The 15,646-nt window shown below is 40.5% G+C and overlaps 1 protein-coding gene across 2 annotated transcripts in view; it reads right to left on the bottom strand.

Moving 5' to 3' along the window:
* Positions 1 to 13,690: 13,690 nt before the first annotated feature.
* The window catches only part of LOC311518549 (bifunctional protein GlmU-like), a 131,533-nt gene continuing 129,577 nt past the window's right edge, over positions 13,691 to 15,646 (bottom strand). For both annotated transcript variants that reach the window (XM_084624473.1, XM_084624475.1), the window contains one exon: positions 13,691 to 14,565. In XM_084624473.1, the coding sequence (XP_084480599.1) occupies positions 14,513 to 14,565 (53 nt within the window). In that variant the 3' untranslated portion in view covers positions 13,691 to 14,512. The remainder of the gene's footprint in view (positions 14,566 to 15,646) is intronic.

The raw sequence follows: 15,646 nt of genomic DNA, 5'->3' as shown, positions 1-15,646 counted from the left end.
TTTAATCGTCTGGGTTATAAAGCAGGTCAGGCAAGATCATCTAACGGTGCCTTCTGGCTTTAAACTCTGAGAATCTACGACTTCCATCTGCCATTGTGTTGCCCATTCACCTACCTTTGTTAGGTCCTCTGAAAGTTCTTCACAGGCTTCTTTGGTCTTGACTATCTTAAATAATTTTCATCTGCAAACCTTTACCACCTCACTGTTCATGCTTTTTTTCAGTTAATTAGATAAATGTCTTAAACATCCCAATTCCTGCTATAAAATCTTGGTGTACACTCCTGTTATCCTTTTGCCATGTTGAAGACTGATCATTTAACTCTTTGTTGTCTGACTCTTAGCTAGTCGCTGATCCATGGCAGCACTTTACTTCTCACCCCAGGGGTGCTGTAATTTCCTTAATTCTTAATTGTTATTATTTACCGGCATTGAAGTAGTGCCTAGGGGGTCCCAATCATGGACCAGGACCCCACTGTGCTAGGCACTGTACAAGCACAGAACAAAAAGTCAATCCCTGCCCTGAAGAGTTTACAATCTACAATGAGCGACAACAAGACACCTAGGTGTTTTATATTTCTGTTTTCAACTATCATGTCAGCCAGTTTTCCTGGCACTTAAGTAAGCTTGGTTGGTCTGTGTGACCCAGAGACCTCTTCGTGCCCACTGACGGAGGTGGGTGCATACGAATTACAGGAATCCCCTGGGTCTGGTATCTACAGACTGGTTCACCAAAGAACGCCATGCAAGGTCTCTAACGAAAGCCTGTGTCACACTGTTCATCATAATCACTGCACAATGTATGTACGGATAATATGTAAAGAGTTATGTATATAGACTGAAAATTATTTCAGTGACTAGGGGTTGGTGACCAGAAAAGGTGAGAGACAGGTTTCTTTCAGGCAAAAGATGTTTATCTCTGTCTACATGTAAATTGCGTAATGTATGTTTCACCTGAGCAGCCTGCTAATGAAGTGAATGCAACGTCTCCCGGGGAGAGCCTCAACAGGAAAACACGAACAGTGGGGTTATGCTTTTACAAGGGCAGACAATAGATTTTGGGGTTTTTTTAGACTATCACTGTAGAGACAGAAACAACCTCTGGATCTTCCCACTGAAGTGGGAAGAGAGCAGCATCCTCTATGTATACACATAGCGTCCAGAGGGATGGCATGCCCGCAAATTAAGAACAAGTTTTTGACAGTGAAGGCAATTAACCACTGGAACAACTGACCCAGGGATGTGGTGGATTTTTCCATCGCTTGGAATCATTAACGCAAGGCTGGACGTCTTTCAGAAAAATACACTCACATTCAACCACACGTTATTGGGCAAGATGCAGGGTGAAGTTCTAAGGCCTGTGCTATGCAGGAAGGTCAGAGCAGATGCTCACAATGGCCACAAAACCAGTATTTTTGTTATCTTCCCAGAGCCCCGTGGGGTGATGGGATTTGCCACAGCTTTGTTAGCAGTGTTTTTGGCAGTTCAAAGCATTGGATAAAGTGAGGTGGGTTTGACGGGGGTTGGTCATTTCACTGGTGAGGGTAAGGCCTTGTCAATGGACACCTAATTAATGTTTACCCCATCAGAGTGCCCAGTTCCACCTAAGGCAGTGGTTCCCAAACTTTGACAGCCCGCGAACTAAATTGTGAAATCTCCTGAACCCCCTCCTAAAAATGAATATTTCCAGGGATTTAAGTTTACATTTCCTCAGTGCGATGGATGCGCTTGCTTTGCTCTGCATAGCTCTTGGAAGTCTGGAACCACTGGAGAAATATAAAGTCTCAGGTCTGGTTCAGCATCAAGTCTGTTTCTGTATTTGGTTTTCAGATGTGCATATAGGGTGACCAGATCGCAAGAGTGAAATATCCAGACACATTGGGTTGGGGTGGGGAGACAGACACTGGTGCACAGCCCCGACTGGAGCCAGAAGCACACTGGCTACCAGCGTGCCCCTTCCTGTTGGAGGTGGTCCCATGCTGCTCCCCTTCCCAGCGCCCCCTGGATCCACTATGCCCAGAGCCCCCCTACAACCCTACAAATGCACAGTGCTGTGTACACCCCCCGCTGCCCAGCCCCCACCGCCCACAGCCCCACCACAGCTGCCCAGCACCCTACACAGAACTCCCCACTCACTAGTTTCACAATACACACAGATTTCCCCTCTCTCCCTTCCTCCCTCCCAGTGCCCTTCCCCACAGCCCCACCACCACAACTACACAATGCCCTACACAGACCCCCACTGCCCAGTGCCCTGACACACACAGATCTCCCCCACTTCCCAGCACCCCAAACAGGCTCCCCCTGTCTAGCACCCCAAAACACACAAACCTCCCCCACTGCCCAGCACCCTCCACACTCTCACAGCCCAGCACCCCCCACACACCTCCCAGACACTCACCATCACACCCTGCCCCCTTCCCTGGCCACACTCACCAGCCCTGCTGGGAGGTCTCTGGCTCCTAGGGTCAGAGCGGCGAGGGGGGTCTCCAGACTCTCCACATCCTGCGCCCACCACAAGCACGAGCTCCGTGGCTCCCATTGGCCAGGAAAAGCACCAATGGGAGCTGCCGGAGCCATGGCACAGGGCTTGCAGGTGCCAGCAGCACGCAGACCCCTCCCCCCCCAAGAGCCAGAGGGACCTGCCAGGGGGCAAGGTGGGCAGCCCTGGTGGTGCTTACCTGGGGCGGCTCCCATCCCGGGAAGCATCCGGCAGGCAGGTCCCTCTGGCTCCTAGGGTTGCTGGTCGGGTCGGTGGGGGTGGGGGGGAAGGGCTCTGTGCTCACTCCCGGCCGCGGTTGCGGTCCGGACGGTCCCGGTATCAGGACAAAGGGCGTCCCAACCGATGTAAGGTCGGGACGTGGGACAAGTCCCCTAAAATCAGGATGTCTGATCACCCTATGTACATACAAGGAAAACACTTTTTCGCATAACTGTGTTGTTGAAAATGGTAACAAAACTGCAGCAGCTTTTCCTGCCAGAAGGGGGTTCTTGCTTCTTAAACTCAGCCAAAAGTTGATCAATGACAGATTTCTGAAACTCCTTTTCAGTTCGAAATCACAGGAGATCTCAATCAATTTATCTTTTTCCTCAGTGTTCAATATCTGTGTTGAGAAAGTGGTATCATCAAAAGGGTTGCGAATCCAGTCATTATCGCCTGACATAGCTGAAAAGTATTCCCTGAAAGTTGTGCAAAGTCCTTTTAGGTGTGCAATTATATTGGTTTTAGTTAGTCCAACTGAAGTTTATGTTCTGCCAGGAAGTCATGAAGATTACTGAAACACTCAGTTTGATTGTTTTCCAAACAACTTTACCAGAACTGCAACTTCTTTACCATGGATTCAACTCGCTCTTGCACATTGAAAACTGTTACATTGAGGCCCTGAAGAGATAAATTTAGGTAATGAAGTCTTGAGAAAATATCTGCTAAATAAGCTAGGCTCTGGAACCGACATTATTTTCCATACAGCTGGCAAGGTGGAAAGGGTGGGTGTTGAAAAAAACTAGGATTTCTGTTCTAAGCTCAAACAAGCGCACAGGGATTTTGTCCTGTGAGAGCCATCTAACTTCAGTATGGGTCAACAGACAATTGTGTATATTGCCCATTTCTTCACAAAGTACATGAAATATTCTGGAATTTGTTGGCCATGATTTTATGAAATTCACCATTTTCACTACATTGTCCAGCACTTCCTTCAGTCCCTCAGATATGCATTTTGTTGCGAGGACTTGTCTATGGATACTGCAATGAGTCCAAGAGACTTTTGATGCAATCTTTTTTGTTCGAGCTACAAATCCAGTATACTTCCCCGTCACTGATTTGGCCCCATCAGTGCAAATGCCTAGGCAACGAGACCAATCTATTTCCTTTTCTTGAAAATATGCATTAGTCAGATTGAACATATCTTCTCCAGTTGTACGTTCTTCCAATGGTCAGCCAATCAACAAGTCTTCTTCGACCATACCTTCATTCATATAACGTACAAACAGTAGCAAAATAGCTAGATTAGTGACATCAGTTGATTCTTCCAACTGTATAGCATAATATGGACTATTTTTCACTCTATGTACAATTGTGGTCTCTACATTATTTGACATGTCATTAATTCTTCATGACAACGTATTATTGGACAAAGGTACCATGTCAATCCTTCTTGCAGGCTTTTCTCCAAGCATGCAATGAACTACGTCTTTTATACATGGACCAATCAAGCTCTCTGCTATGGTATGGGCTTCTGAAGCTTTTGCTACTCGGTAGCTCATGCGATACGACACTTTGACTTCATTTTCATTATCAGTACTTGCTTTGGATATAAAACTGGTCATGTCACTTTTCCTCTCAGCTAATTTTCGCTTGAAAAAAATCAACAGGCTTGTCGAGTTGTGCAGAGTGCCTAGTTTCTAAATGGCACCGAAGTAGAGAAGGTTTGAGGCTGCTGTTTGCTAGAACATCACCACAAATCACACACAGTGGTACCGGACGGTCTTGATCACCAATGCATGTAAAGCCATATTTTATATAATCATCATCATATTTTCTTTTCTTTGTAAGTGACTTTCCAGGACCATCATGATCATTAGACTTAGATTTTCTACAGTGTGGACTTGAGGAAACACTAGCGGATTCTTGCGTCTTTACACTTTCCTTTTTCAGCCACTTATCCATTGAACTCGTGTACATACGTTCTAATAAAAACAACACAGAGAGACTGCTAACAGCCCACAAACTAGAAAATGAGAAGATTCACTCAAGTCTCACTGAAGCAAAACACACTCCAGAGGGAATGACAATTACTGAGGCACCTTAACACTGCTACACGGGCTACAACATGCTTCCAGCTGGTTTGACTCACAAACAGCTTTTCTTCTGCCACGAGGTCCATCCCTACAAGGGTGCCCTGCGAGGGACAAATTAGCCTGGACCACCCCTCACATACAGCGTGGCCCCTGCTCACTCTGCCCTCAATGCCAACTTTCCCGGTGACAAGGACAGGGGTTCGAGCTGCCACCTGCATGCCTAGGGTCTCGGCTGCTGCCCTGCCCACCACAGGGCTCAGGCTAATGGCCCACACTCCGTGGGGCTCCTGCTGCTGGACTCCATTGACCGCCCCGGTCAACTGAGCTCCACTGAGCTTGGGCTGCAGGTCCCACTGATGGGGGCAGGGCTCAGGCTGCCAGTCCCAACTGCCCGGCCCTGCTCTCCCTGGGGCTCAGGCTGCCAGCCCTGCGTGGAGCGCTGGGGTTCAAGCTACCGGCTCCCCCGCTCACAGGGGCAAGGCTCGGGCTGCCAGCCCCAACTGCTCAGCCCCGCTGTCCCTGGGGCTCGGGCTGTCTGCCCTGCAACCGAGTCCCATCTGTTGCCTCCAATGCCTGGGGTCCTCTGGCCGCCATTAGTGACATTTTTCTGGAGAATCCCCTGTAATGTTCTGCAAACCCCCAGGGGTTCGCAAACCCCAGTCTGGGAACCACTGACCTAAGGATTAGGAGTGGGAGGGGAGACTTGTAGACTCATGAGCTTGGGTCTCCTAAGATGATGACACTGAGCTGTCCAGAGGAGTGACATGGTGCTGAAATTACAGGACAGGCCCTGGGACATTGCCTTGCAGATAGAAACTAAAAGTTCCACTCCCAGATTTAATTTCTGTTCATTATGAAAAGTCGAAGCCAGAATATGAGTGCAGTGTATGTCGTTTTAGCTGCCACCAGGCATTGCTTTTCTACGCTTTTCTACCCCACTATTTCATAACAATTGTTTCTCAATTACACCAGTGCAACTCTGGTGTAACTCCACTGAGTATCGTTACTCCGGATTTACCCTGGTATAACTAGTCAGAAGCTGCCCCACTGCCTTTATATTGGACGACAAACTATAGTTCACTTCGAGCAGTGAAGTGCCTTCCTGTTTTAGGCAATTGACACCATGCATACTTCTGCAAATGACTGGTAATAAGATTTCTCTATTTCTCCACTTAGATTGCAAACTACAACTGACCCTCCCAAACCAGTCTGAAAGTCTTTCTTTAGTTTAGACTGGGAGAGAGGTCACGTTACACAGTAATCTTCCATAGTGCAGATAAGTCACCTGCTTCTAAAAATACCACAAACATAAAATATGATGAGGGAAGCCACTAGTGATATTAATTTCTGCTGCTACAGTCACTATGGGCCTTAGTCCAAAAAAAAAAAAAAGGAAATGAGAATCAGAAGGAATAGTAAAACCGTATAAATCATTCAGAAGTATTTAAAAACAAGTTTCTCAGTATCAGATTCTACTGGTTTATGCCTACATCGTGAACCTGCACTAAATGTATTCATAAATGACTTGTAAATTATATATATATATCTATATATGTTTCAGTTTAAAGCCTCTGACAAATATTTTCTATCTAATACCACAGTTTGGTCTACAAATCCTCGTCTTTTTTCCATTAAAATGCTTCCATTGTGTCTCTGTAGTTACTGCCCTTCTTAAATACCAGGGCATTGTGAGTCACTGCCTCTATATCCATACAATAGGAAGAATCAAGAGTACATAGATAAACCAATGCTGTAAACTTTATACACTCAACAAGTCCTCTTTGCAGACAATTAGGGCCAAAAGATAAATATTGACACATTAGACTATTTTCTCAATTTGTTTTTGTTGATTGTCTGTGCAATCTGATGGGGCAAAATTCCACTTTTCTGATATCTGAGCTTCTTGGCTAATAGAAACAAATAAAGTAAAGGCTTCTGTCCACAATGGGCTAGGAACATCTATTGTTGGGAAGCACTAATCGGATTAAATTGGCTCCTAGTTCTATTGCTGGGGGCTAACTCATTCCAAAATTTTTCACATCTCAAGGGGATGTGTCATTGTTGCTTTTTCACTATTTAAATCTGATGGATAGAAAGAAATAAGTAAAGACTTGAGATTACAGCAATGCCTGCTGCAATGTGAACAAAGAACAGGGATGAGTGCAAACGCACAACGTTAAACTCACTTCAGGGACAGAGCACCGGGTTTGTACAGTGCATCTAAATCCCATTTTCATGGCTGGAATTTGTTAGTCACAAAACGGCACATTAAGAAAAAAAATGAGTGACTATGTAAAGAATATCGAAGCACCTTTTAAAAAAATAACGTCGAAGCTACTATTTAGCATGAATCATGATATGCTTCCCTCTGTGTATATTTGTAGAAATATCAGTTAAATACTGCTAATGAAGGAGAAAAGGTAAAATGCTGTTTTCTATTGCAGGTTGTTTTCTATTAGCATTTTAATATGTATCCATTGCATTAGCCCCTTAAAAGAAACAAACACATTCATGCAAGTGACAATTTTAGTTAGCCTAAATAGGCAGCCTTAAATAATGTCACTCATCACTATATGAGTCATGAGGTACATTTTTGCCTACAGTCTGATAATTTTCAAAGCTATTGGCAACCTGGGAATTTTCCTTCCTTATCACTAGGGCTCAGCTAACTTCACTAACACTAATCAGAGCTGGAATCATTCATTCAAGGATTGCATGATCATGTTTTTCTTTAGCAGTGACAGCTGCCTGAGCCACATTAGCAATGCAGATGAGTCAGCCTAATAGGTTAATGCAGAACACGCGAAAATTAGGTTTAATCCCCAGTGAAATAATCTACCATTTTCACATTTCTTGATGTTGGGATAGAGACATTGGTAGTGACTCAATTAGATGTAACGTAGATCAAAGCAAATTTACCTTCTGCCTGAACCTTTCCAATAGTTTAGATAGACGAATATAAGGGTTCTTTACTAATTGGGGAATGGCTGTAGGGGAAATTATTTTAAAAGCAAGAATTGCTTTTCAGCTTTAAACCGAATAATTGCTGTATTTTACAAACTCCCGTGTACACAATTTAGCTGGATACCACTGTTTTGTGCCCAACGCCTACAAACGTATGTCTCTTTTCAGTGCAATGCTTTTAAATGAAAACATTTGGAATTAAAAAAAAATAACGCTATTCATTTTTAATGTCCCATACTCCAATATCACCACTGGGGTTTGAAAGAGCTTGAGTTATAAGGGAAGCATAAAGGAAAAAGCCAGTGTGTTTCTATCTAATGTTTTCATTCTTGGGGAATAACATATCAAACAGCAATCTCTTTCAGTCATAAAGGAAAGGAAACAAAAAATTACATGCCCTCAGTTGCCAAATTATTTTTTACCTTGACATCTTAATTCTTAATCCTTGTGTGTGGTCAAATCAGTCTACTATAGACAACCAATCAAGCAATTATTCCTAAATTATATTTGCCCAACTCACATTGATTGGTTATTCTTTTCTTATTGGGTAAGCTCATTAATTCTGAGCAGCTTGCTTATTATGCTTTCCACATCATTTTCTTTCTGAGCCTATCTACTCACACCAGCCTGCTGATGTTTCAAGATGCCATACAGAAAAAAGGCCTAGTGATCTATTGCATTGTCTCTTCCAGCAATTACAATTCACATTGCTGATTAACTTTGATGTGAAAACTAATGAGATAAGGCAAGTTATCAAGGCGGACCTGATCGTCATCTCATTTATACAGCATTTGCCATCGGTGAATGACAAAAACTAATGAAGATGTATCTGACAGCAGGCTGAGCTGAGACAGAATTTCGTTTCTCATCAGCAAGTGCTTTGCTTCTAATTCATCAGTCTATCTGAAACATGTTGAAATTAGCTTAATAATGAAAACACTTCATCTAAATGGACAAATGTTTACATTAAAATAACTACATGATAAATAGATGTTAAAGATTTTATGCCATCTTGAGTCTAAACAATAGAGTAAAAATATGTTCTAATATTCACTAAATCATTCCTATGAAAATTCAATATATGCTATTATACTCATAACTGAATGTTCCCCTATTTATGGTTTAACAAATGGTGTCAGATTGTTGTTGTTTTTAAATTTACTGTTAGGACAGCAATAATTTACTTCCATGAGATGGTAGTAAGGAGAGAAACAGAAGTAGATATTGATTAAAGTTTACGAGAATTGTTCACACGGTGTTTCTCAATAAACTATTAAAAAAAAATAAAAACATACCTTAGAACCCTAACATTCCCAGATGTACAATTTTGCCACTATTGTAAATTAAAGAAGCATATGCTAACATATACTTTGCCCTAAGAACAAATTTGAAAGATGTATAAAAAATATCTATATTTGTCCAGACACTAAAGCACAAAGGACACACTGCAACTCACATAAATACATCAAAATTTCTTGACCAAGGCACTGGGTCCAAAAAGTTTAATATAATGACACAGTCTAGTTTAGAATTGTTCCTGATGAAATATAAAGGCAGACAGTCTCATTTCTCAATATTGTGGTTTCAATATATTTATTTATGAGAGAATATTTCATATTTGTGGTGCACATTTCCAAATGTTTACAATATGCCTAAACATGATTCCAATATGCATTTGTATCTGGAACAAAATATTCTCTAATTCAGTGGGTTTCAACATTTTTCATTTGTGGACCCCTCAAAAATTTCACATGGAGGTGCAGACCCCTTTGGAAATCTAAGGCATAGTCTGCAGACCCCCAGGGGCCCACTGACCACAGGTTGAAAACCACTGCTAGAATCATAAGAGATTAAAAGTACTTTTTTATTATAATAGACAAATGAATGTTTCTTTAAAGCAGAATTTTGCCAGAACTGTGAAACTATCTTTTTACAAAGTATTTTTTAAATAAATCATTGATGCCTGAATAACAAACACAGCTGTTAAAAGATCCTTCTCCATTACTGTGATTTTTTCTTCCTCTGTAATAAACATATTGATAGCCTACACTGCTGTCTCCTCAAGCAAAACAAATTTTTAATACCTAAGTAACATCAATTTCTGCAAGTGAGAGAAAGAAGCAATTCTAAGTGATTAACAGTTAACATACAGTGACATCAAAAATCACAGTAATTCCCAGAAAAGTTTCATGAGATTAAAAAAATAAATAAAAATGAAAAGATGAGCCCAAAATCATGATGGGATTACTAAAAATCAGATCAGTGAATCGCTTTTAGTGCAGTGGTTACTGAAGTTGACACAAAGTTAAGAATACTGACTGTTGTTGTGACATTGGTATAAAACCTGGAGGATTCTTATTGTTTTTAGAGTATCAGTTCTAGACAATTTTTGTTTGATCAGTCTGGTCAAGACATACTTTACCAGCTTTCAGTCCTCATATTTTAAGGACATCTGCAATCCAAAACTGAAACACAAGGAAGACAGGTTGACATTGTTTTTCAAGATTAGCCCAAAGTACCTACATCCTGAGATTGTTAAAGGAAGAAAACCTGGTTTAAAGCCGTGGCAGCAAATTGCTATTCCAGTGCTGGATTAAATGTAAAAGCTCTTCACAGAACTGAAGATGAATCCTATATATTAGAAGAAAAACTAGAAAAGTACTTGTTCAAGAGCTAAAGGCACAAGTGGAAAGTTGACTTCAAAGATTTTTTTAATAGTCTGCTAAGTTTATAAAATCAGTTAAGATGTAGAGAGAAGATTGCATTACCTTATTCCCACTACACATAGGAGCATAATGCTAACACCGGGATTATTTTGGCTGAGTAATAGAATTAGACAAGTCTGCAACAATGAATACAGTCCATTAAATGAAATGACTGCAACGACTTTCCCTTACCCGCCCGCAGAAAACAAAGTAGTATGTTTTCCATTTCACCGTCTTTCTTTGCCCTCAGTGAGGACATTTTGTCCCACCTATATTTCTCTCTTATTTCCTATTTTAACTCTTTTGCACAAATATGCAAACGCATTCACCCCACCTTCGTAACAAGCATTTTCACTCGAACTATCCAAATGCTAAATACAATGGTCAGGATGTTAGTATTTTTCCTTAAATGTATACCTAACAGATCCTTGTGTTCTGATGGTCTCAATCTTTTCTATCTGGGGATAGATAGATAGATAGATTAGATAGATATTCCCCTCCCTCTGTTCCCCATCCCCATTCTTTATCTCTCCAGTCTATTTTAATAAATAACTATAGGCAGCTAAAGGATTTGTTCATTCCAAAGAGTCTCCCCTTCACATTTCTCAGAGGTTCAGCTCAAGGAGACACTGTGATAATAAGAGTGACTTGGGATCTCTACTTTACAATGTCATTGCGAGCTAGTTTTTAAAATGAAAAATATGTACATTATACCTAAAAGCATTACAAGGTTACGGTTTCCTCTCTAAGCATCTATAGTGTTGGTGGAAAGGCAGCTATGGTATACTGAAGACAAGCTACAGGGGGGAAAATAGGGAGAGAAAGCTTTTCTGAAATATACATTTTATTTTTGTGAGTGATCATTATGTTCATTTGATTTGCAATTAGGATTAATCCTCAGCTACCACAATTATTTTTTCTTATGGCTTTTCCTAATTAACCTCTAATTTTCCTGCTAGCTCTTTTTTTTTTCTTTCTTTAATGCCAAGCACTTTACTATCTGACTTTAAGGCCAGACAACCATGACCAATGTTACGTTGGTCCTCAGAAATGTATTAAGCAAACTCTCATGCACGGATACCCTATTCACTGTCCAAAAGCCTGATCCTAAGTTTCTAACCAAGCAGTATTTTTAGATTTGCCACTGAACTTGGATTTCCTATTACTTGCTGAAAACTATTATGCGTTGTACTATTGGCTGGAATCCAAAAAATAAAAATCACTACAGATTAATACACAACGTGCTGGTTTCATTAAAGAATTGAACTTTATCATTATATTTAGACCTTTCTAAAAACTATGGAAGATTAATCTTTAAAGTCCTATTCAAAATGGCACTTAGCTGAGAGTTAGATATGAACTGTAGCTATATCTTAATTTTAATATATGTCCTCTAATTTTGAGGAGCTCACAACAAATTACATTATTAAATGCCTGTTTGAGACTAGTTGCTCAACTGCTGTTCCAGTGTTATCCTAGAATTTGTTAATAGTGGCTGTTTCAAATAAATTATTAAGCGATAATGAAAAAAAATGCCTGCTTTGAATTTATATATATTTCAGCAGAGAATAATGTTGTATTTAAAACAGTTACTGTGCGCCTTTTGATTTGGAGTTTAAAGTAAATAATATTTCTACATCTAAAACATACTCAAGACAAATGAAAAGCCTCTAGATGCTTTTGTATGGGATGCTGAAGAGCTCTACAAACTTAAAAGCACAACCTCAATTAAGCCCATCTTCATCTGGAAAAAAAATTAGCTACTGAAAGCTGAATATATTAGATAATGCACACTTGCAGAAGAGCATTCTCTTAGCAAAAAATTCTTGATAACCAACCTAAAGCCGGCCTAAGAGTTGCTCAATGCTAATTTTGTTTGAAACTGTTTAACTAACTATGAATAGATATCCATATTCAACAAAGACATAATTAATGGCAACCTTTTCTTCTGCTTAGAAGACATCATAACAAGCAGAAAAGTACAAAAAGATTTCTATAGTAACTAATTTAAGGACAAAGGGTTGACCTCTAGCATTTCATTAAATAAACTGAGTGAATAAAAGAAGACTGACAGTATTCATCCCTGTTCAATTCAAGCAGCCAATTTCAAAATGCAAATCATAATCTGCAGATGTTGGAGCCTGATATATTTTTTAAAAATAGCATTTGTTCAATTTAAGAACATCAGACATTTGAATTTTAAAGAAAAATCAAAACCAATTTTAGGCTTCAGTTTTAGGCCAAGAGCGAATTTATTCATGGTACAGAAAAGGTCTGTAGGTAAGCTGTTTGGTTTTTTCTCTCCCCCTTCAAATGTTTAAAACCATTCTTGTAAACCATTAATTTGATATATTATTTCCAAAACCTTTTCATGGAGACGTTATATTAAAAATCAGATTATTCCTGATTATCACACCAACTAAGTGCCATCCTATTTATACCCTGGTATTTGCCGGATGATAAAAGCAACAATCGAATCCATGGACATCTACTTCAGAGATGCCGTCATAAACTTTGCATTACATTCACAGTGTACTTTATACACACCTACAATTAAATCGAATGCTACACCATTGGTAGGGAACACCAGTTAACCAAGCCAAAGAGAATCCTACATTGCCCCTGTCTAAAACCACTAGATTATTTTAAATATACTCCGGCCGGATAAAGTGGAGGCATACAGAGTACTTGATCTCAAGGGGAGGTAGCAAGCAGGCTGTATCGCTCTCTGTTAGGCTGTGTGCAGAGCAGAAGGTTGGGGGAAAGCTACTTGCCAAGGCTTTGCACTCTAAGTGCCACCGGAGGAGCTGTGGGGGAGGGGAGACTGTGAAAGAAAATATAAACGACATGAAATCAGGATGCAAAGAAGTAAGTGTTCAGGGGGTGGGAGGGAATTGCTTTTATTCGGAGGCAGATCCTGCCACTCTTCCTCCTGCAGACTGTTGGGACTACTTATGGAGGAAGATGCTTTTCCCAGGAGTGAGGGGATCAGAATCTGGCCCTTAGTGTTCTGAATGCTGGTGTTTCTATCTATCTATCATTGGTTTCAGAGTAACAGCCGTGTTAGTCTGTATTCGCAAAAAGAAAAGGAGTACTTGTGGCACCTTAGAGACTAACCAATTTATTTGAGCATAAGCTTTCGTGAGCTACAGCTCACTTCATCAGATGCATCCGATGAAGTGAGCTGTAGCTCACGAAAGCTTATGCTCAAATAAATTGGTTAGTCTCTAAGGTGCCACAAGTCCTCCTTTTCTTTTTGCTAGCTATCATTGTTACACTTCCCGGGGTAGGTAAGGAAGGATGTTGGCACCAGCATGAAAGTTGCTTTGCAGAAGTCTGCGGAAGGAATGAAGGGACTGCAGGTCCCTTCTTCAAAGTGCTGAGGCCAAGATCCCATTGGGACTTAGGAGCCTAAATACCTTTGAGGGTCTGGGCCTTAGTACCTCCTGGGAAGGGCTGAGTGTCCACCTGATTCAATGGGAGTTGAAGTTGCTTAACACCTGTGCGAACCCCGTGTTCTGCACTTACAGAAGGGATGGATCTGATGCTCGAATGGGTGTCTTCCATCTCTAACGTCTTTGCTGCTGCCTGGTAAACCCCACTGGAGGCTCTCCAGCAGGAGGGTAGCAATAAGGCATCGCTAAGTAAGAGAGGGAGGTTTAAAGATGAACTCTGGATTCAAAATGGCCCAGTCCCCAAACCTGAGATAGGTGAGGTTTTGTGCAGGTTGCAGGAGTCTTTCCACATAGATCAGCTTGTAGGATCGGAGCCCAGAACAGCAGAAGCAAAGGATTTGGTTTCCAGGGGACTCCTCCTTCGCAAAGTGGCACCTAGGCCCAGATCCTGAAAGGTATTACGGCTTCTAACTGCCATGGAAACCAATTAAATGTAGGAGCCTACATCCCTGGAAGAATGTGGTCCTTCGACACCCTTGTGAGCTCCTATGCAGAAGAGAATAGGAGGTGGATGCAGAGAAAAGAACATCTTTATTGTTGACACCAAAACACAACTGCACACTTTAGATGATGACACCGCCGTTCCAAAGCAAGTTATTGTCTCTTTGGAGAATTTACAATTCGAGTGACATGGTCCACGATGCATACTGGAAAGAGAGAAAAACTTAAGATAAAAGATGTGTATTTATCCGTCCAAAGAAAAACAGTATCTCAAGGATCTTTTATTTTCTTGGGATTTGGGGACTGGAGAATGACATGAGAAGGGCATTTTTGATAGATGATGAGTGGTTTGCAATCTTTTTGGTAGGGATGACTAAGGTCCCAGTTCATCAAAACACTTAAATGTACACTTAACTTTAACACTGATTCAATGCGACTTAAGCAGCTACTGAGATGCGTTGCTAAATAAGGATGGTCTTAGGTATGCACTTAAAGTTAAGCACATGCTGAAATATTTTGCTGAATATGGTCTTAGTTTTAAAGAAGGCAAGTTAAATATATCTAGGATTTTCCCTTACATTAATACATTTTTAATACCAGCATTTTAAAGCTACAGGAGAGGTGCTTTCCACAGATATGGAGAAATTAAAAAAAAATTAAGGTATAAAAATAAAACTAATAGAAAAAATGCCTCTTCTAAATATAAAAATCTAGAAATTGTTATGAAATGAAAAACTAACAGTAGAAAAAGTTTGTGGGTATTAAACCATAAGGAATACAGTGTACAATAATGCACAAAAATAAGGAAAGGAAAACCCTTTTAAAAACTGTTTTTCTACTTTTGAGTATTTTCAATATTAATGTTTAAACCCTCAGATGGAAACCTGGGCCCCATTAAAATCAATGGGAGCTTTGCCATTGGCTGCAATGGACCAGGATTTTGCCTTCAGTAGCTGGTAATTTCATTCTTTCTTAAATAAAGAGATATCCATTAATTAATGCTAAACTATGACAGAAAACAACACATGACACCGACCGGAACATTCAATTAATTGTGATGGCTATTTACTAAAACTTCTGAGTCATTCATGGCCTTAAAAGGACAATTAAAATAGTTTAAAATATTGTTGGGGAAATGAAGGCAGAAATAAATTATGGCTGCCTGTAAATATCATTGCCCATGTAAGGGCAAATGATCAGCAAAATTACCTGAGGTATGTCCCCTTTATTTTGCTTAAATTAAACATTTTAAATATTTCTTAAATAAGTTCATTTAAGCTTCCTAAT

Source organism: Lepidochelys olivacea, assembly GCF_965140295.1.
Source record: "Lepidochelys olivacea isolate rLepOli2 genome assembly, chromosome: 3".
NCBI classification, from domain to species: domain Eukaryota; kingdom Metazoa; phylum Chordata; order Testudines; family Cheloniidae; genus Lepidochelys; species Lepidochelys olivacea.
This window is presented reverse-complemented; position numbering and strand designations above follow the sequence as displayed.